This window comes from Scyliorhinus canicula, chromosome 4 (genome assembly GCF_902713615.1).
Source record: "Scyliorhinus canicula chromosome 4, sScyCan1.1, whole genome shotgun sequence".
Lineage (NCBI taxonomy): Eukaryota > Metazoa > Chordata > Chondrichthyes > Carcharhiniformes > Scyliorhinidae > Scyliorhinus > Scyliorhinus canicula.
In genome coordinates this window covers 129,318,155-129,341,263 of record NC_052149.1, presented here as the reverse complement: position 1 = coordinate 129,341,263, position 23,109 = coordinate 129,318,155, and the positions used below count along the sequence as shown (strand labels likewise).

At 47.4% G+C, this 23,109-nt stretch overlaps 1 protein-coding gene across 1 annotated transcript in view; it reads left to right on the top strand.

Annotated features, from left to right (window-relative positions):
• Nucleotides 1-23,109, top strand: part of LOC119964246 (probable voltage-dependent R-type calcium channel subunit alpha-1E) — a 1,062,240-nt gene that overhangs the window by 963,572 nt on the left and 75,559 nt on the right. Inside the window, exons 31-36 of the mRNA XM_038793526.1 lie at nt 7,142-7,258; nt 13,483-13,548; nt 13,658-13,749; nt 17,714-17,855; nt 19,129-19,256; nt 22,820-22,916. Of these exons, the coding sequence (XP_038649454.1) occupies nt 7,142-7,258; nt 13,483-13,548; nt 13,658-13,749; nt 17,714-17,855; nt 19,129-19,256; nt 22,820-22,916 (642 nt within the window). The remainder of the gene's footprint in view (nt 1-7,141; nt 7,259-13,482; nt 13,549-13,657; nt 13,750-17,713; nt 17,856-19,128; nt 19,257-22,819; nt 22,917-23,109) is intronic.

Here is a 23,109-nt window from a genome sequence, read left to right as displayed (position 1 = left end):
GTGTATTGGGGATCTGACAGTGTATAGGGGAATTGACAGGGTATTGGGGATCTGACAGTTTATTGTGGCTCTGACAGTGTATTGGGGATCTGACAGTTTATTGTGGCTCTGACAGTGTATTGGGGATCTGACAGTTTATTGTGGCTCTGACAGGGTATAGGGGATCTGACAGTGGAGAGGGGCTCTGTCAGTGTATAGGGTCTCTGACAGTGTATAGAGGCTGTGACAGTGTATAGAGGCTCAGACAGTGTGTCGGGGATCTGACAGTGTATTGGGGCCCTGACAGTCTATTGGGGCTCTGACAGTGTATTGGGGATCTGACAGGGTATTGGGGATCTGACAGTGTATAGGGATCTGACAGGATATTGCGGCTCTGACAGGGTATTGGGGATCTGACAGTGTATAGGGGATCTGACTGTGTATTGGGGATCTGACAGTGTATTGGGGATCTGACAGTGTATTGGGGATCTGACAGGGTATTGGGGATCTGACAGTGTATAGGGGATCTGACAGGATATTAGGGATCTGACAGTGCATAGAGGCTCAGACAGTGTCTAGGGGCTCTGACAGTGTATTGGGGCTCTGACAGTAGCAAGAGGATGTGACAGTGTATAGAGGCTCAGACAGTGTATAGGCGCTCTGACAGTGTATAGGGGATCTGACAGTGTGTCGGGGATCTGACAGTGTATTGGGGCTCTGACAGTGGATAGGGGCTCTGACAGGGTATTGGGGATCTGACAGTTTATTGTGGCTCTGACAGTGTATTGGGGATCTGACAGTGTATAGGGGATCTGACAGTGTATAGGGGCTCTGACAGTGTATAGGGGATCTGACAGTGTATTGGGGCTCTGACAGTGTATAGGGAATTTGACAGTGTATAGGGGATCTGATTGTATAGGGGCTCTGACAGTGTATTGGGGATCTGACTGTGTATAGAGGCTGTGACAGTGTATAGAGACTCAGACAGTGTATAGGCGCTCTGACAGTATATTGGGGATCTGACAGTGTATTGGGGATCTGACAGGGTATTGGGGATCTGACAGTGTATTGGGGATCTGACAGGGTATTGGGGATCTGACAGTGTATAGGGGATCTGACAGGATATTGCGGCTCTGACAGGGTATTGGGGATCTGACAGTGTATAGGGGATCTGACTGTGTATTGGGGATCTGACAGTGTATTGGGGATCTGACAGTGTATTGGGGATCTGACAGGGTATTGGGGATCTGACAGTGTATAGGGGATCTGACAGGATATTAGGGATCTGACAGTGTATAGAGGCTCAGACAGTGTATAGGCGCTCTGACAGTATATTGGGGATCTGACAGTGTATTGGGGATCTGACAGGGTATTGGGGATCTGACAGTGTATTGGGGATCTGACAGGGTATTGGGGATCTGACAGTGTATAGGGGATCTGACAGTGTATAGCGGCTCTGACAGTGTATTGGGGATCTGACAGTGTATAGGGGCTCTGACAGTGTATTGGGGCTCTGACAGGGTATTGGGGATCTGACAGTGTATAGGGGATCTGACAGGATATTGGGGATCTGACAGTGTATAGGGGATCTGAAAGTGTATAGGGGATCTGACAGGGTATTGGGGCTCTGACAGGGTATTGGGGCTCTGGCAGGGTATTGGGGCTCTGACAGTGTATGGCGGATATGACAGTGTTTGGGCCTCTGACTTCGTATTGGGATCACCCTTGATTAAAGTACTGCCTTTTTATATACCTTTATTGTCTCCTGATTTATTGTCCATCCCACAATGTTGCTGCATTTGAGGGTCTATAATCTACTGCCGCCAGTGTCCTCTTACCCTTACTATTTCTTGCCTCCACCATGATGGATTCTGCATCTTCCAATCCAAGATTTCTTGCTGTTGTACTTATCCATCTTGTACTAACAAAGCTACCCCATTACCCTTTCCTTCCTGCCTGTCCTTAGGAAAAGTCACGTACCCCTGAAATTCAGTCCCTGCCTTTGATCTCCTTATAACCACATCTCTGTAACGGCTATAAGATCATATCCATTTGTGATAATATGCAAAAGCAATGTTGTATATAATAATGTACACAACCTCCAACCAGCAGGTGGCAATGTAAACCTACCATGTGACTCTATGCCTCGTGGAGGTGGGAGTAAGTCGTGTTGGTGGATAGATGTATTTTGCAGTAGCTCAAGAATAGTTAGTGTTAGTAGCTTGTAATATATTTATTCTAGTTATCTTTACCACGCATTTGTTTTATAATAAATTATTTTACCTAGTCAAGAGCTAGAGGTTCTGCAGTGCATCATTCCTATCGGCTAATGCACAAGAGCATGACACATTAACCTCAATTCGTGCCATTAATTCATTTATTCTGAGCCGAATAATAGGCACATTTAAATAAAGAGCCATTAATTTTGCCTTGTTACTACTTTTTCCCTTTTTGACCCTATTTGTTGCTGTATTTTATGTCTGTACACTCTGTCCCTTCCTGTTCACACTCTGGGTATCATTACTTAAATAGATGCCTTGTAATGCGGTTTCTTTGTAAGCCTACCTATCCCCTCTCCAGACCCACCCCCCCATTTAGCTTAAAGTCCTCTCTACTACCCTAGTTATGCGGTTTGCAGAAACATTGGTCCCGGCATGATTCAGATGAAGCCAGTCCCATTGGTACAGCCCCCACTTTCCCCAGTACTGATGCCAGAGCTCCACTAACCAAAACCCACTTCACTCACTTCACCCACTTCCTGACTCACAGACCGTGATCTGTAAAGATAAACAATGACACCTCCTCCACGATAGTCCTCAACACTGGGGCCCACAAGGCTGCGTTCTTAGCCCCCTTTCACACACTGCTATGTGGCCAAATTCAACTCCAACTCCATCTGCAACTTTGTTGACAAGACAACCGTAGTGGGTCGGATTTCAAACAATGATGAGTCAGAGTACAGGAGGGAGATAGCGAACCTAATGGCATGGTGCTACAACAACAAGCTCTCCCTCAATGTCAGCAAAACTAAGGAGCTGGTCATCGACTTCAAGAAGCAAAGTATCATAAACACCCCTGCCTGCATCGATGGTGCCGAGGTGGAGATGGTTGACAGCTTCAAATTCCTAGGTGTGCACATCACCAAAAATCTGTCCTGGTCCACCCACATCACGCAACGACCAAGAAAGCACAACAGTGCCGATGCTTCCTCAGGAAACTAAGGAAGTTCGGCATGTCCACATTGAGTCTTACCAACTTTTGCAGATGCACCATAGAAAGCATCCTATCAGGCTGCATCACAGCCTGATAGGGCAACTGCTCAGCCCAAGACCATAAGAAACTACAGAGAGTCGCGAACACAGCCCAGTCCATCACGCGAACCCGCCTCCCATCCATTGACTCTGCCTACATCTCCCACTGCCTCGGGAAAGCGGGCAGCATAATCAAAGACCCCTCCCATCCGGGATATTCAAAAGCGGGCAACATAATCAAAGACCCTTCCCATCCGGGGCATTTCCTCCTCCAACTTCTTTCATCAGGCAGAAGGTAGAAAAGTCTTAGAACATGCACTAACAGATTCAAAAACAGCTTCTCCCCCACTGCTACCAGACTCCTGAATGGCCCTCTTACGGACTGAAATGATCTCTCTACGTATCTTCTCTACTGTGTGGCACTACACTCCGTATGCCTCACCCGATGTCTATGTATTTACATTGTGTATTTATCGTATTTCCTATATTTTTCATGCATGGAACGATCTGCCTGGACTGTACGTGGAACAATACTTTTCACTGTACCTCGGTACACATGACATAAATCTAAATCAAATCATATAAATCAAATCACAACAACAGTCTATAAGACACATATTCATCTCTCTAATTTTATTTAGCCTATGCCAATTTGCACACAATTCAGGAAATAATCCAGAGATTATAACCTTGGAGGTTCTGTTGTTTAATTTAGAGGTAAATTCCTCAAACTCGCTATGCAGAACCATTTTCGTCGGTCTACCTATGTCATTGGTACCTACATGGACCACGACAATGGGATCCTCCCACTCCCACTGCAAGTTGGTCTCCAGCCCAGAACAGGTGTCCTGAACCCTGGCAACAGGCAGGTAACACAGCCTTCGGGACTCTTGATCCTGGCAACAGAGAAGTGTCTATTCCCCTAACTATTCCAGCTCTGATTAAGGCTACATTTTCTTTTTCTATCCCCATTTGAATGGCCCCTGCACCAAGGTTAGTTTGCACATCCTCCCTACAATCTCTGCTCCTGTCCACACAGGGAGCAAGAATCTCAAACCTGTTCGACAAGGGCAAGGGCCCAACCTCTTGCAGTGCTATCTTTTGGATCCAATGCCACAGGGCATTGACAGGGTAATGGGGCAATAACAGGGTGTTGAGGCATTAACAGGGTATTTAGGCATTGACAGGGTATTTAGGCATTAACAGGGTATTGGGGAATTGACTGGGTTTTGGAACATTGACAGGGTATTGGGGCATTGAAGGGGTATTGGGGCATTGACAGGGTATTGGGACAATGCCCCTGCCCTACCCCCATAACTCCACCGAACCATTGGACACTAAGGGGCAATTTAGCATGGCCACTCCACCTAACCTGCACAACTTTAGACTGTGGGAGGAAAGCACTGCACCTGGAGGAAACCCTGCAAACACAGGGAGAATGTAAAAACTAAACACAGTCACCCAAGGTCAGAATTGAATCTGAGTCTCTGGCACTGTGAAGCAACATTGCTAACATCAGTGGGGCATTGACAGGGTATTGGGAATTGACGGGATACTGGGGAATTGAGGCGTATTGAGCCATTGACAAGGAATTGGTGCATTGACAGGGTTTTGGGCATTTAAAGGATATTGGGGCATTGAGGTGTTATTGGGGCATTGACGGGGTATTGGGGCATTGAGGGGGTATTGGAGCATTGATGGGGTGTTGGGGCATTGAGGGGGTATTGGAGCATTGATGGGGTATTGGGGCATTGAGAGGGTATTGGCGCTATGAGGGGGCATTGGGGCATTGATGGGATATTGGGCACTGACGGGGTATTGAGGTATTGCGACATTGACAAAGTTTTGGTTCATTGACAGGGCGTTGGGACATTGACGGGATGTTGGGACATTGACAGGGCGTTGGGACATTGACAGGGCGTTGGGACATTGACGGGATGTTGGGACATTGACGGGATGTTGGGACATTGACAGGGCGTTGGGACATTGACGGGATGTTGGGACATTGACAGGGCGTTGGGACATTGACGGGATGTTGGGACATTGACAGGGCGTTGGGGCATTGACGGGATGTTGGGACATTGACAGGGCGTTGGGACATTGACGGGATGTTGGGACATTGACGGGATGTTGGGACATTGACGGGATGTTGGGACATTGACAGGGCGTTGGGGCATTGACGGGATGTTGGGACATTGACAGGGCGTTGGGACATTGACAGGGCGTTGGGACATTGACAGGGCGTTGGGACATTGACGGGATGTTGGGACATTGACAGGGCGTTGGGGCATTGACGGGATGTTGGGACATTGACAGGGCGTTGGGGCATTGACGGAATGTTGGGACATTGACAGGGCGTTGGGACATTGACAGGGCGTTGGGACATTGACGGGATGTTGGGACATTGACAGGGCGTTGGGGCATTGACGGGATGTTGGGACATTGACAGGGCGTTGGGGCATTGACGGGATGTTGGGACATTGACAGGGCGTTGGGGCATTGACGGGATGTTGGGACATTGACAGGGCGTTGGGGCATTGACGGGATGTTGGGACATTGACGGGATGTTGGGACATTGACAGGGCGTTGGGACATTGACGGGATGTTGGGACATTGACAGGGCGTTGGGACATTGACAGGGCGTTGGGGCATTGACAGGGTGTTGGGGCATTGACGGGATGTTGGGACATTGACAGGGCGTTGGGACATTGACAGGGCGTTGGGGCATTGACAGGGCGTTGGGACATTGACAGGGCGTTGGGGCATTGACAGGGTGTTGGGGCATTGACAGGGCGTTGGGACATTGACAGGGTGTTGGGGCATTGACGGAATGTTGGGACATTGACAGGGCGTTGGGACATTGACAGGGCGTTGGGACATTAACGGGATGTTGGGACATTGACAGGGTGTTGGGGCATTGACGGAATGTTGGGACATTGACAGGGCGTTGGGACATTGACGGAATGTTGGGACATTGACGGGATGTTGGGACATTGACGGGGGGTTGGGACATTAACGGGATGTTGGTTCATTGACAGGGCGCTGGGACATTGACGGGATGTTGGGACATTGACAGGGCGTTGGGACATTGACAGGGCGTTGGGGCATTGACGGGATGTTGGGACATTGACAGGGCGTTGGGACATTGACAGGGCGTTGGGACATTGACAGGGCGTTGGGGCATTGACAGGGTGTTGGGGCATTGACAGGGCGTTAGGGCATTGACAGGGTGTTGGGGCATTGACGGGATATTGGGTCATTGACAAGTTACTGGGACACTGTCAAGGTATTGGGATTGACGGGGTATTGGGGCATTGATGGGGTATTGGGGCATTGACAAGTTACTGGGACACTGTCAAGGTATTGGGACATTGACGGGGTATTGGGGCATTGACAAGGTACTGGGACACTGTCAACGTATTGGGACATTGACGGGATATTAGGACATTGACAAGGTACTGGGACACTGTCAACGTATTGGGACATTGACGGGATATTAGGACATTGACAAGGTACTGGGACACTGTCAAGGTATTGGGACATTGACGGGGTATTGGGGCATTGACAAGGTACTGGGACACTGTCAACGTATTGGGGCATTGACGGGTTATTGGGGCATTGGTGGATTATTGGGACATTGACGGGATATTGGGACCTTGACAGGGTGATGGGGCACTGACGGTGTATCAGGGCATCTATGGGTATTAGTTAGAGAGGTTGGCGATTAATATCTTGTTTGCTGCTCATTTCACTGCCAGGGTGTAAGGAGATAGAAACATGAATGGAGCTGGCATTTCCGGGAGTTTACAGAAATAAATATCCCCCAATACCTGGTGAAGGAGCAGCTAGATGGCAGACAGTGATTTTCATTGTGACATGGATGATGATGTAACATTTCAATCTCTCCGCAGTTAAAGTTTGTGAATCTGAACTTCCTGAAGTTGTTTCGTGCGGCCCGGCTAATCAAGCTCCTACGTCAAGGCTACACCATCCGAATTCTCCTCTGGACTTTTGTGCAGTCCTTTAAGGTACAAGAAACATCCAAACATTTTCACTCAGTGAAACAACAAATGGATTGAGCAGTAAGGTCACAAGCTGGATATAGGAGAGAGATCCCATTCCACATATCAGAAGTCTTAAAAGACCTCTGCCCAGAACCCATTGCAAGGACAAACCGGTCTGTTAAAAGCTGTGCAACCCAGCATGTGTTCCGAACTCTCCTTGCGCGAGTCTTCAACATTGCTCCATGGTCTAGTATCCTGGGCATGGAAATCACAAAAATGTCCTCTAATATTGTGCATACCTGAAAATTTCTCAAGGGAGTCTTCTCCCTGTTGTACTATTGCACTGGCTGAAATATTGCTGTAAAAAGTTTTCATCTTGCACTCATCAGGATGGCTTACAGGAAATTATCAAACTGTAAAGAGGGAACAACAATTCACACTGTATGGGAAGAGAGTGCTGATTTGATGGCAAGTGTACTCTGATTGATGGAGGCCATGGTGAATGCAACAGGGAACAGTTAGTTGCCCAGCTTTGTTCAAATTAAAAGCCGAGCCAGTTGACTGATTAGTCCCTGGGGAATGAACCAGGGAATGTCTGTTCCCTAAGCTTCCGTTTGCAAAGTGTGGGCATGCTCCTTCTGTCTGCAAAGGACAGGGCCGTTTGTGTGTGAATATATATGGCTTTGCATGTCTAAGTGAGCCATACTGTGAGCCCAACTGATAATCTTAAATTTGTTTTCAGTGTAATTCCCAGGAATGTTTGACCAATGTTGTCCAATTACAGAATCCTATCTAATTTTGGACACTTATGTTTTGAGTTTTGCAAGCACGAGCTAGTTGGATGCGGTCAGTACTTTGCATGTTGCAAAAAAGTGAGGCGATGTGGTGTTTGATACGATCGTCCAGTCAATGGGATGTACGGTCTATGTAGCTGGCATCACACTGGCACTGAAATTCATATACCACATTACACGTTTGTATGAGAGGCAGAACATCTTTTTGAAGGCACAATGGAGAACATCACTTGTGTTAGTCCTGCATAGTAACAGAATGAAACAACTAGCTTCAACTATTGCTCAAATGCTTCAGACACCTTACTTTTCCATTGTAATCTGAATTAGACAGGGCACTTATCAGGACTGAAGGTGAATTGGCCTTAGGCCAATTCACGTTTTGCGTGATATACAAGTAATCAGAGTATCCATTACCCCACAGAATATCCTTAATGCAACCCTATTTCAGCATCAAGCTTAGCCATACAGAGTGAGCCATACATCCTTAACGACTGGTGGATCGTATTAAACACCACGTCCTTTCAGCAGGATAAATAATGTCCGTTCCCAATCAGCCGTGCTTGCAAAACTCAAAACACAGTGCCCAACATTAGATGGGATTTTGCAACTGGGCAACAATCTTAAACAATCCTGGGTATTGCACTGAAAACAAGTTTGCGATTATCAGTCGTGCTCACAATGTGGCTCACCTACACGCGCTAGAAGCCACATATATTTACACACACATGGCCCTGTTCTTTGCAAACAGAAGGAGTATGTGCACCTTTTTCAATGCTTGCAGGACAGCCATTCCCTGGTTCATTCATTCCTCAAGACTGCCTTGACCAATTAGAGTCGAATTGGTTTGAATTTGAACAAGGCTGGGCAATGAACTGAACAAAGAACAAAGAAAAACACAGCACAGGAACAGGCCCTTTCGGCCCTCCAAGCCTGCGGCGACCATGCTGCCTCTAAACTAAAATCTTCTACACTTCCGGGGTCCATATCCCTCTATTCCCATCCTATTCATGTATTTGTCAAGATGCCCCTTAAACATCACTATCGTCCCAGTTTCCACCACCTCCTCCACCAGCGCATTCCAGGCACCCAGTACCCTCTGTGTAAAAAAACTTACCTCGTACATCTCTAAACATTGCCCCTCGCACCTTAAGTCTATGCCCCCTAGTAATTGATCCCTCTACCCTGGGAAAAAGTCTCTGACTATCCACTCTGTCTATGCCCCTCATAATTTTGTAGACCTCTATCAGGTCGCCCCTCAACCTCCATCATTCCAGTGAGAACAAACCAAGTTTATTCAACCTCACTTCATAGCTAACGCCCTCCATACCAGGCAACATCCTGGTAAATCTATTCTTCACCCCCTCTAAATCCTCCACATCCTTCTGGTAGTCCAGAATTAAACACGATACTCCAAGTGTGGCCTAACTAAGGTTCTATACAGCTGCAACATGACTTGACAATTTTTATACTCAGTGCCCCGACCAATGAAGGCAAACATGCCGTATGCCTTCTTGACTACCTTCTCCACCTGTGTTGCCCCTTTCCGTGACCTGTGTACCTGTATACCATGATCTCTCTGACTGTCAATACTCTTGAGGGTTCTGCCATTCACTATATTCCCTACCTGTATTAGACCTTCCAAAATGCATTACCTCATATTTGTCCGGATTAAACTCCATCTACCATCTCACCCCCCAAGTCTCCAAACAATCTAAATCCTGCTATATCCTCCGACAGTCCTCATCGCTATCCACAATTCCACCAACTTACTAATCAGACCAGTTATATTTTCCTCCAAATCATTTATATATACTACGAACAGCAAAGGTACCAGCACTGATCCCTGCGGAACACCAATAGTCACAACCCTCCAACCAGAAAAGCACCCTTCCATTGCTACTCTCTGCCTTCTATGACCTAGCCAGTTCTGTATCCATCTTGCCAGCTCACCTCTGATCCCGTGTGACTTCACCTTTTGTACCAGATTGCCATGCCATGTCATGTTTACCTTGTCAAAGGCCTTACTGAAGTCCATATAGACAACATCCACTGCCCCACCTGCATCAATCACCTTATTGACCTCCTCGAAAAACTCTGTCACGTTAGTGAGACATGACCTCCCCTTCACAAAACCGTGCTGCCTCTCGCTAATACGACCACTTGCTTCCAAATAGGAGTAGATCCTGTCTCAAAGAATTCTCTCCAGTAATTTCCCTACCATTAACGTAAATCTCACCGGCATATAGTTCCCTGGATTATCTTTGCTACTCTTCTGAAACAAAGGAACAACATTGGCTATTCTCCAGTCCTCCAGGACACCACCTGAAGACATCCAAAGGATCCAAAGATTTCTGCCAAGGCCTCAGCAATTTCCTCTCTTGCCTCTTTTAGTATTCTGGGGTAGATCCCATCAGGCCCTGGGGACTTATCCACCTTAATATTTTTCAAGACGCCCAACACCTCGTCTTTTTGGATCTCAATGTGACCCAGGCTATCTACACACCCTTCTCCGGACTCAACATCCACCAATTCCTTCTCTTTAGTGAATATTGATGCAAAATATTCATTTAGTACCTCACCCATTTCCTCTGGCTGCACACATAGATTCCCTCCCCTGTCCTTCAGTGGGCTAACCCTTTCCCTGGCTACCCTCTTGCTTTTTATGTACGTGTAAAAAGCCTTGGGATTTTCCTTAACCCTATTTGCCATTCACTTTTTGTGACCCCTTTTACCCCTCCTGACTCCTTGCTTAAGTTCCTTCCTACTTTCCTTATATTCCACACAGGCTTCGTCTGTTCCCAACCTTCTAGCCGTGACAAATGCCTCCTTTTTCTTTTTACAAGGCCTACAATATCTCTCGTTATCCAAGGATCGCAAAATTTGCCACATTTATCCTTCTTCCTCACAGGAACATGTCGGTCCTGAATTCCTTTCAACTGACATTTGAATGCCTCCCACATGTCAGATGTTGATTTACCCGCAAACATCCACCCCCAATCTATGTTCTTTAGTTACTGCCTGATATTGTTATAATTAGCCTTCCCCTAATTTAGCACATTCACCCGAGGACCACTCTTATCCTTGTCCACCAGCACTTTAAAACTTACTGAATTGTGGTCACTGTTCCTGAAGTGCTCCCCTACTGAAACTTCTACCACCTGGCCGGGCTCATTCCCCAATACCAGGTCCAGTGCAGCCCCTTCCCTAGTTGGACTGTCTACACATTGTTTTAAGAAGCCCTCCAGGATGTTTCTTACAAACCCTGCCCCGTCCAAGCCCCTCGCACTAAGCGAGTCCAGTCAATATTGGGGAGGTTAAAGTCTCCCATCACAACAACCCTGTTGCTTTTACTCCTTTCCAAAATCTGTCTACCTATCTGCTCCTCTATCTCCCGCTGGCTATTGGGAGGCCTGTAGTAAACCCCCAACATTGTGACTGTACCCTTTATATTCCTGATCTCTACCCATATAGCCTCGCTGCCCTCTGAGGTGTCCTCCAGCAGTACAGCTGTGATATTCTCCCTAACCAGTAGCGCAACTCCTCCACCCGTTTTACATCCCCCTCTATCCCATCTGAAACATCTAAATCCTGGAAAGTTTAGCTGCCAATCCTGTCCTTCCCTCAACCAGGTCTCTGTAATGGCAACAACATCATAGTTCCAAGTACTAATCCAAGCTCCAAGTTCATCTGCCTTACTGGTAATACTTTTTGCATTAAAACATATGCACTTCAGGCCACCAGACCCGCTGTTTTCAGCAACATCTCCCTGTCTGCTCTTCCTCAGAGCCATACTGGCCCTATTCCCTAGTTCTCCCTCAATTTTTCACCTTCTGACCTATTCTCTCTCTCTCTCTCTCTCTCTCTCTCTCCCCCCCCCCCCCATACTAGTTTATACCCACCTGTGTGACACTAGCAAACCTCACGGCCAGGATATTTATGCCTCTCCAGTTTAGATGCAACCCGTCCTTTTAGACAGGTCACACCTGCCCCGGAAGAGCTCCCAGTGGTCCAGATAACGGAAACCCTCCCACCTACACCAGCTGTTTAGCCACGTGTTTAGCTGCTCTATCTTCCTATTTCTAGCCTCACTGGCTAGTGGCACATGGCGTAATCCCGAGATTACAACCCTTGAGGTCCTGTCTTTTAACTTTCTGCCTAGCTCCCTGAACTCCTGCTGCAGGACCTCATCCCCCTTCCTGCCTATGTCATTAGTACCAATATGTACCACAACCTCTGCCTGTTTGCCCTCACCCTTCAGGATGCCTGCTACCCGTTCTGAGACATCCTGGACCCTGGCACCAGGGAGGCAACATACCATCCTGAAGTCTCTTTCACGTCCACAGAAATGCCTATCTGTGCCCCTGACTATAGAGTCCCCTATGACTATTGCTCTTCTGCGCTTTGACCCTCCCTGCTGAACATCAGAGCCAGCCGTGGTGCCACTGCTCTGGCTGCTGCTGCTTTCCCCTGATAGGCTATCCCCCCGACAGTATCCAAAGGGGTATACCTGTTGGAGAGGGGGACAACCACAGGGGATTCCTGCACTGACTGCCTGCCCCTTCTGGTGGTCATCCATTTCTCTGCCTGCACCTTGGGTGTGACCACATTTATATAACTGCTATCTATGACGCTTTCCGCCACCTTCATGCTCCTAAGTGCATCCAACTGCTGCTCCAGCCGAACCATGTGGTCTGTGAGGAGCCCCAGTTGGGTGCACTTTCTGCAGATGAAGCCATCCGGGACGCTGGAAGCCTCCCGGACCTGCCACATCTCACAGTCAGAGCACTGCATCCCTCAATTGACATTACGTTAATTAATGAGCAAATTAAATTAAAAATTATTAATTTTTTTAAAGTTACTGTTAACTATATGTTTCCTAGCACTAGATTTCTACTATAAATGTAAATGATAAATACAGTACTCTTCGGTCTCTGACTTAGATACCCCTCTAAATTATGATTAAGTAATTAATTAAGTTTAATTAGCTTAACAATGTTTAATTTTTAAATTTAGTGCAATCGGGTCACAGCTTTCCTGTGACGTCACTTATTAGTTTTTTCTCACCCCAGCCAGATCACTCAGAATAGCAGAATATCTATCACTTAATTGTTCTCTGTTGCATTCCCCATGACAACGCCTCCACCAATCCGCATTCTCTTCACTTGCCAACTAGTCCGCATTCTCTTCTCAAACAATATAAATTATTGTTCCTCCGTTACAGTTTGGTAATTTCTTGCGAGCATTCCTGATGAGTAAAGACGAAAAGCTTTGTCAGTATGTGTGCTTTTCAGCAGTACTTGAGTTCTGTACAAGCAATATTTGCTGGAAATATTAATGCACTGGGAGCTGTAAAAGATCATTAATAAATAGAAGTTTGGACTTTCCGCCTTTTGTTTGCCATCTTATGGTGAATGCATTGTAGTATTCGTGATCAGCAAATGTTCTCCTTCCCAGGCCCTTCCGTACGTCTGCCTCTTGATTGCGATGTTGTTCTTCATATATGCCATCATTGGGATGCAGGTGAGTTCCAGACTTTAAACTGAGTAAGATGCTATGAATACATTAAGCCAGTATTCTATTCAGTGTGCTGACTAACAGAGTGGTTTCAATCTCTTGCGGATTTTGTCAGCTATTTGGAAACATTGGATTGGAAGACGGCACCCCCATCAACCGGCACAACAATTTCCACACCTTCTTCAATGCCTTGATGCTGTTGTTCAGGTGGGTTGCATCTGGTATCCCGTGGCCACACAGAGCCAAGGAACACCTGTTAGATTCCTCAGATTTGAATGTTATGTTGCTGTAAAAGCTTCACTCGCAGTTTAGATCTGCAACAGAATGTTCCTCTAACAAAGGTTTCTCTGTCAGCTTTATCTGACAGACACCAGCAAATCATTGAATCCATTCTGTCCATCGAGTCTGCACCGACCCTCTGAAAGATTACCCTACCTCAGCACAATCCCCCATCCTATTTCCATAACCCCACCTAACCTGCACATCTTTGGACACTGAGGGGGAATTTTAGCATGGCCAGTCCACCTAGCCTGGACATCTTTGGACCGTGGGAGGAAACCGGAGCATTCAAAGGAAATCCATGCAGACACAGGGAGAAAGTACAAACTCCACACAGTCACCCAAAGCTAAAATCAAACCTGGGTCTCTGGTGCTGTGAGGCAGCAGTGCTAACCACTGTGCCACTTTGTTGTTTATGTCATACATCATTAATCTGGGAAATGGTAGCAGTTTCATTAGCCTGGTGTTTAAAAAAAAGTTAAAGTTTTCAATATTTGGAAATGCTAATACACAAATATCTATCTTTCATTCCCTCACCCCACAGTATAAATATCTCCCATTTTCTGTGCCTTCGAGCTTTGACAAAGGGTCATCTGGACTAGAAACGTGAGCTCGTTTCTCTCCCTGCAGATGCTGCCAGACCTGCTGAGATTTTCCAGAATTTTCTCTTTGGTTTCAGATTCCAGAATCCGCAGTAATTTTCTTTTTACACAAATATCTATGCCAGCCGTGGCTCAGCTGGGAGCTCTCTTGCCTCCGATTTGAGTGCAAAGTAAAAACCGTTGTTCAAATGCAGTGCTGAGGGAGTGCCGCACTGTTGGAGGTGCTGTCTCTTGGATGGGATGTTAAATAGAGGCTCCAGCTCCTATGTAGGTGGATGTAAATGATCCTGTCGCACTGGAGTTCCCTCCAGTGTCCTGACCAATATTCATGCTCTGTTGGCATCACAAAAACAGACGATCTTGTCATTATCATAATGCTGTTTGTGCGATTTTACTTTGCACAAATTGGCTGTGATGTTTCCTGCATTGCAACATGTTACTATAATGTACTTCACTGGCTGTGAACCCCTTTGAGACTGGGCATGAAAAGCACCACAGAACAAGTCTTTCTTTTTTTTCTTTGTAATGGCCTTAGGATTTTATTTCAGTGTTGACAAGTTTTGGAGGTAAAGAGCTGGCCTGAGTAACAGCCGACAATAAAGGTGTTAAAGCCCCAGCCAAATCACTCGTGTCCTTTCGTGAGCAATGTCTGCCACCCTGACCCGGTCTAAGCCTATATTTGACTCCAGTCTCACAACAACATGGTTGACACTTGACTGCCCTCTGAAGTGGCTGAGTGAACTGTTGTGTCTAGGAAAATTAAATGGGGGGTGGGGGGGGGGGGGGGGGGGGGGGGGGGGGGAGATAAGCTTCAGCCACACTCACATTCCAAGAATGAATTAAAAGGAATTAAAATTATTTCCTACTGATGAGTGAGGATATGAATCTACACTCAGTGTGAAATCAGTTTAATTTCGTATTCCTGTTACTTCACAACATTTTCTATCTATGGTAAGAACAGGAAATGCTGAAAAATAGAAGCCGGAATTCTCCGGGTGTTACGATTTACTTTTCCCGCTGGCAGCATACCCTCGCCCATGGGGTTCCCACCGGCGTGGGGTGGTTACAATAGAAAATCCCATTGACAAGCGGTGGGAAGACAATCGTGCTGCCGAGAAACACTCAACTGGGGAACCTCTCAGAGTCTCGGAAAGGGAGAAACACAGTTAGCATTACAGCTTGTTAAACATTTATCAGCTTTCCACAATCTGCTCCGAAATCCTTTCGGAATAGTTTAGATGTTGGCTTTTAAGAAGCTTCCATTCGAGTCAGCATCAGCTGTGCACCCATTCACTATACTCCATCATTAACTCCATGTTTTAAATCATTAACACTTTGGGTTAGTTTACATTAACTCAACCCATTAGCAAGGTGCCTGTGACAAAATCAGAACTTTGTTAAAACTACCGATGTGCTAAAAAGTAAGCAAAATCTTCAAAAATTATCATCCCAATTACACTCCAACATTAGGGTCCCAAGTTCGATTCCCCGCTGAGTCACTGTCTGTGTGGAGTCTGCACTTTCTCCCCATGTCTGTGTGGGTTTCCTCCGGGTGCTCCGGTTTCCTCCCACAGCTCAAAGATGTGCAGGTTAGGTGGATTTGCCATGCCAAATTGCCTTAGTGTCCAAAAAGATTGGGCGGGGTTACTGGGTTACGGGGACAGGGTGGAGATGTGGGCTTGGGTAGGGTGCTCTTTCCAAGGGCCTGTGCAGACTCGATGGGCGGAATGGCCTCCTTCTGCACTGTAAATTCTATGCTTCTATGCTTAGCCAAACATACAATTACCACAAGTCTCAGGCCTTATTTATAGTGAAAGTATTGAGCAGCCTTACAACATCTTGATCCAGAAATTGGGATGTCAAGGAATCTGTAATGATTGTCCCTTTGAGGGAAACACAGCAGAATAAAGGTCACCTGGCCTGAGGTACCAATCAGATCTCAGAGAATTACCCCAAAGGGAGGAATTTTCCCAGACAGAGACATTTTTCAGAGAGCTTCTGCTTTTGAAGGTCAATAAATATGTGTAGAGTTTGCACATTCTCCCCAAATCTGCGTGAGTTTGCTCCGCATGGTCTGGTTTCCTCCCACAGTCCAAAGATGTGCAGATTAGGTGGATTGATTGTGCTAAATTGTCCCTTAGTGTCTTAAAGATATGCAGGGAAGGTTACAGGGATAGGGTGGGATGGGTGGGTAGGGAAGTGGGCCTTGGTGGGGTGCTGTTTTTGAGGGTCAGTGCATACTCAATACCCAATGTGTTTTCCCCAAGACCCGGTGTGTGTCCCAATACCTAGTGTGTGTCCCAATACCTAGTGTGTGTCCCCAATACTTAGTGTGTGTCCCCAATACCTAGTGTGTGTCCCCAATACCTCGTGTGTGCCCCAATACCTAGTCTGTGTCCCAATACCTAGTGTGTGTCCCAATACTTAGTGTGTCCCCAATACCTAGTGTGTGTCCCCAATACTTAGTGTGTGTCCCCAATACCCAGTGTGTGTCCCAATACCTAGTGTGTGTCCCAATACCTAGTGTGTGTCCCCAATACTTAGTGTGTGTCCCAACACCTAGTGTGTGTCCCCAACACCTAGTGTGTGTCCCAATACCTAGTGTGTGTCCCAATACTTAGTGTGTGTCCCCAATACCTAGTGTGTGTCCCCAATACCTAGTGTGTGTCCCCAATACTTAGTGTGTGTCCCCAATACCCAGTGTGTGTCCCAATACCTAGTGTGTGTCCCAATACCTAGTGTGTGTCCCCAACACCTAGTGTGTGTCCCAATACCTAGTGTGTGTCCCAATACCTAGTGTGTGTCCCAATACTTAGTGTGTGTCCCCAATACCTAGTGTGTGTCCCCAATACCTAGTGTGTGTCCCCAATACTTATTGTGTTTTCCCCAATACCTAGTGTGTTTTCCCCAATGCCCAGTGCCTGTCCCCAATACCAGGTGCATGTGCATGGTGCATGTCTCCTTTTCCCGGTGCCTGTCCCCAATACCCAGTGTGTGTCCCCAAAACTCGGTGCATGCCACCAGTGCGCAGTGCATGCCCCCGCTTCACGATGCTTGCTCCCAATGCGCAGTGCATGCCCTTGATGCACAGTACGTGCCCCTGATGAGCAGTGCGTGCCCCTGATGCGCAGTACGTGCCCACAGTGCTTTCCCTCGGTGCCCGGTGCGTAGCCCCGGTGTATTAGCAGTGTGTGTCCGCGATACCCATTGTGTTTCCCCATTTGCCAGTGTCTTCCCACACTGCTCAGTGTTTCCCGCCATACTGATGGAGCATGTGTGTTTGACTGCAGGAGTGCAACAGGGGAGTCCTGGCAGGAGATCATGCTGGCGTGCCTGAGTGAGAAGAGATGTGAGGGTGCCTCGGACAGACAATGTGGCACCGACTTTGCTTATTTCTACTTTGTCTCTTTCATATTCCTCTGCTCATTTCTTGTAAGTGGCAATTTTGGAGAATCAAAATGAATTTTTGTTATTCTGGCGATGCTTTTGATACAAGAATTCAATGGTTTTTATTCATCAGACTCATTCTATAATCAGCCAAACCCCTTTCCCAACACATTCATCACTTGTAACCATGTATCAACCCTCCTTGACCCTCTCCATACTGTGAACAGTCCAATCTTCCTTCATGTCAGCCGTGCCTCAGTGAGGAAGACTCTTGTCTCTGATTATAATCCTGTTGATTCATGTCCAAACACTTCAGAGAATCCGGGCTGATACCCCCAGTGCAGTTCTGAGGGAGAGATGCTGCCATAATGACACAATGTTAAACCAAACATGTTTATACTCCCTCACGTGAATCTATAGAATCCCTACAGTGCAGAAGGAGACCATTTGGCCCATTGATTCTGCACTGACCCTATGAAAGAGCACCCCACCATGGCCCACTCCCCCGTGACCCCGCGCATTGATCATGGCCAATTCACATAACCTGCACATCTTTGGACTGTGGAAGGAAACCAGAGCACCGAGAGGAAATTCACGCAGAAACAGGGAGAACGTACAAACTCCACACGGACAGTCACCCAGAGCCAGAATCAAACCCGAGTACCTGGCAGTGTGAGGCAGCAGTGCTGAGCACCCTGCCACCCTGAATGTGAAATATCTTCTGACACTATTTTAAACATGAGTAGGGGAGCACTCCCTAGTGTCCTGACCAATAGTTATTTCTTATCCAACCTCACTTAAATAGGATATCTGGTCATTATCACATTGCTGTTCGTGGCATCTTGCTGTGTACAATTTGGCTGCCATGTTTCTTACTTTACAGCAATATGCACATTCTTAAAAAAATGCTGCATTGGCTGTGAGACCATAGAAATGTAAGTCCTTCTGTTGCTAGCCTCTACCCAAATCACCATCCCCTAATCTCTGGTGTCAGTTTCGTGCTCCCTCTTGTAACTGAGCAGCTCCGAGCTGTGCTGCAGCCAGAAGAGAGACCATATTTATCCAACATTAACCAGCTGGACCCTACACAGGCCACCACTGGGGCTGCACTCCCAGAGCCTTCCTACCCGCTCGCCTGAGCCCAGCACAGTCTGCAGCACTTTTAAAAGGCTCTGACAACCCTCAGCCGTCGAGGTTGACAGCAGGGCAAGAGGTCATGTCCATTTCATCAGGCCTGGATGTGTTTCCTCGCCTTTCAATTTGCTGTTGGTCCTGGAGTGTGTCCAAGTTCCTGATTTTGGGTTTCCTTTTCCCTCAGATGCTGAACCTGTTTGTAGCTGTCATAATGGATAACTTTGAGTACCTGACGCGTGATTCTTCCATCCTGGGACCACATCACTTGGACGAGTTTGTGCGAGTGTGGGCTGAGTATGACAAGGCTGCCTGGTAGGTATTCCAGCCTCAAGCAGTTTGCGAATTGTTCTTTCACTAAAGGTTCACCACTGCAATATTTTGCGATGTGGTGGTCACCCGAATCAACTGAGGAGACTAGCATACTTCAGGAGATCGGAAAGGAGAGAAACACAGGGAAAGGATGAGAAGACCACAGCCTCTATTCCCGCACACTCAGCCAACATGACGATCCAGAGGGTGGGGAATTTCAACTGGATGCTAGCAATGCAGAGGAATTTGGTTCATCTCGCACTTGAATTCTGGCAAAAAGAGGTATCTGTACAGAGACTGATGTCTCTCAGTCCCCTCTCAGGGAGACATCTGTATACTGACTGGTGTCTCTCAGTCCTCTCTCTCTCAGGGAGATATCTATACACTGACTGGTGTCTCTCAGTCCCCTCTCAGGGAGATATCTGTACACTGACTGCTGTCTCCCAGTCACACCTCTCTCAGGGAGACATCTGTATACTGACTGGTGTCTCTCAGTCCCCTCTCTCTCAGGGAGATATCGGTACACTGACTGGTGTCTCTCAGTCCCCTCTCCCTCAGGGAGATATCTGTACACTGACTGGTGTCTCTCAGTCCCCTCTCAGGGAGATATCTGTACACTGTCTGCTGTCTCCCAGTCACACCTCTCTCAGGGAGATATCTGTACACTGGCTGGTGTCTCTCAGTCCCCTCTCAGGGATATATCTGTACACTGACTGCTGTCTCCCAGTCACACCTCTCTCAGGGAGATATCTGTACACTGGCTGGTGTCTCTCAGTCCCCTCTCAGGGAGATATCTGTACACTGACTGCTGTCTCCCAGTCACACCTCTCTCAGGGAGACATCTGTATACTGACTGGTGTCTCTCAGTCCCCTCTCTCTCAGGGAGATATCTGTACACTGACTGGTGTCTCTCAGTCCCCTCTCTCTCAAGGAGATATCTGTACACTGACTGGTGTCTCTCAGTCCCCTCTCAGGGAGATATCTGTACACTGTCTGCTGTCTCCCAGTCACACCTCTCTCAGGGAGATATCTGTACACTGGCTGGTGTCTCTCAGTCCCCTCTCAGGGAGATATCTGTACACTGACTGCTGTCTCCCAGTCACACCTCTCTCAGGGAGATATCTGTACACTGACAGGTGTCTCTCAGTCCCCTCTCAGGGAGATATCTGTACACTGTCTGCTGTCTCCCAGTCACACCTCTCTCAGGGAGATATCTGTACACTGGCTGGTGTCTCTCAGTCCCCTCTCAGGGAGATATCTGTACACTGACTGGTGTCCCTCATTCCCTCTCTCTCAGGGAGATATCTGTACACTGACTGGCATCCCTCAGTACCCTCTCAGGGAGATATCTGTACACTGACTGGTATCTCTCAGTACCCACTCTCTCAGGGAGATATCTGTACACTGGCTGGTATCTCTCAGTCCCCCCTCTCTCAGGGAGATACCTGTACACTGACTGGTGTCTCTCAGTCCCCTCTATCCCAGGGAGATATCTATACACTGACTGGTGTCTCAATCCCCTCTCTCCCAGGGAGATATCTGTACACTGACTGGTATCTCTCAGTCCCCTCTCTCTCAGGAAGATATCTGTACACTGACTGGTGTCTCTCAGTCCCCTCTCTCTCAGAGAGATATCTGTACACTGACTGGTGTCTCTCAGTCCCCTCTCTCTCAGGGAGATATCTCTACACAGACTGGTGTCGCTCAGTCCTCTCTCTCTCAGGGAGATATCTATACACTGACTGGTATCTCTCTGTCCCAGGGAGATATCCGTTCATTGACTGGTGTCTCTCATTCCCTCTCTCTCAGGGAGATATCTGTACATTGACTGGTATCTCTCTGTCCCAGGAAGATATCTGTTCACTGACTGGTGTCTCTCATTCCCTCTCTCTCAGGGAGATATCTGTGCACAGACTGGTATCGCTCAGTCCTCTCTCTCTCAGGGAGATATCTGCACACTGGCTGGTGTCTCTCAGTCCCCTCTCTCTCAGGGAGATATCGGTACACTGACTGGTGTCTCTCAGTCCCCTCTCTCTCAGGGAGATATCTGCACACTGACTGGTGTCTCTCAGTCCTCTCTCTCTCTCAGGGAGATATCTATACACTGACTGGTATCTCTCTGTCCCAGGGAGATATCTGGTCATTGACTGGTGTCTCTCATTCCCTCTCTCTCAGGGAGATATCTGTACACTGACTGCTGTCTCTCAGTCCCCTCTCTCTCAGGGAGATATCTGTACACAGACTGGTGTCTCTCAGTCCCCTCTCTCTCTCAGGGAGATACCTGTACCCTGGCTGGTGTCTCTCAGTCCCCTCTCCCTCAGGGAGATATCGGTACACTGACTGGTGTCTCTCAGTCCCCTCTCCATACGGAGATATCTGTACACTGACTGGTGTCTCTCAGTCCCCTCTCTCTCAGGGTGATATCTGTTCACTGACTGGTATCTCTCAGTCCCCTCTCTCTCAGGGAGATATCTGTTCACTGACTGGTATCTCTCAGTCCCCTCTCTCTCAGGGAGATATCTGTACACTGACTGGTGTCTCTCAGTCCCCTCTCTCTCAGGGAGATATCTGTACACTGACTGGTATCTCTCAGTCCCCTCTCTCTCAGGGAGATATCTGTACCCTGGCTGGTGTCTCTCATTCCCTCTCTCTCAGGGAGATATCTATACACTGACTGGTATCTCTCATTCCCTCTCTCTCAGGGAGATATCTGTACACTGACTGGTGCCTCTCAGTCCCCTCTCTCAGGGAGATATCTGTTCACTGACTGGTGCCTCTCAGTCCCTCTCTCTCAGGGAGATATCTGTGCACAGACTGATATCGCTCAGTCCCTCTCTCTCAGGAAGATATCTGTACACTGACTGGTATCGCTCAGTCCCCTCTCTCTCAGGGAGATATCTGTACACTGATTGGTGTCTCTTAGTCCCCTCTCTCTCAGAGAGATATCTGTGCACTGACTGGGATCTCTCATTCCCTCTCTCTCTCAGGGAGATATCTGTACACTGACTGGTATCGCTCAGTCCCCTCTCGCTCTAGGATATATCTCATTAACCTGACATTTGATGTTGTCCTTTCCTTAACCTGAGGGAAGAGAATGGTGTCGTGAAGATAAACACAAGTGTCAGATAATGCTAGACAATTTCCTGGAAACTTCTTTTCCCAGCAGTCACCGCAGGATTAGATGTCCTGGTTTTGAAGATGAAGGCCTGTGGCTTTACTGAGGACTCTCAAAGACATTCTGATTGCTGGGATCAGTCAATCTTCAGAACTCCCCCGGGACTCAAATTTACTGGATCCTGCAGTCAAGAGAACTGTAAAGCACTGAAACAAATGACAGATAGAAAAGGCAAGAGATTACAGCCCCTTGGTTACCCCCTGTGACAGCTATTTGTCTCTATATTCAATCGCATTTGTGAAGCACTTGCTGCCGTCGCTACCTCATGCTCTCAGCCTGAAGCAGAATAAGGCAATGTTTCCACCAACAGGATTAGCACTGTGCTATCTTCTAGGTGATAGATACTGTCTGCTATTCAACTGTTGTCTAACCAAATGTGCTTTCTTTGTAGCGGAATGATTCACTATAAGGACATGTACACAATAGTGTGTACGATCGCGCCCCCTTTAGGACTGGGGAGGAAGTGCCCTTGTAGGGTGGCCTGCAAGGTTTGCTTCATATTGACTTACCACTCAGTGGTTGCCCCTTTCGTATTGAGGAATGATGGGCTTCCTTTAAAGAGACAGTATCTCAGATATGCAACTGCCAGCTCTCTCTTTACACTTCACCTCGCTTTCTAGATAGATCTAATCCACAGATTGAGAACATCTTAATATTCTCAGGAGCTGCCTGATTCCTGAC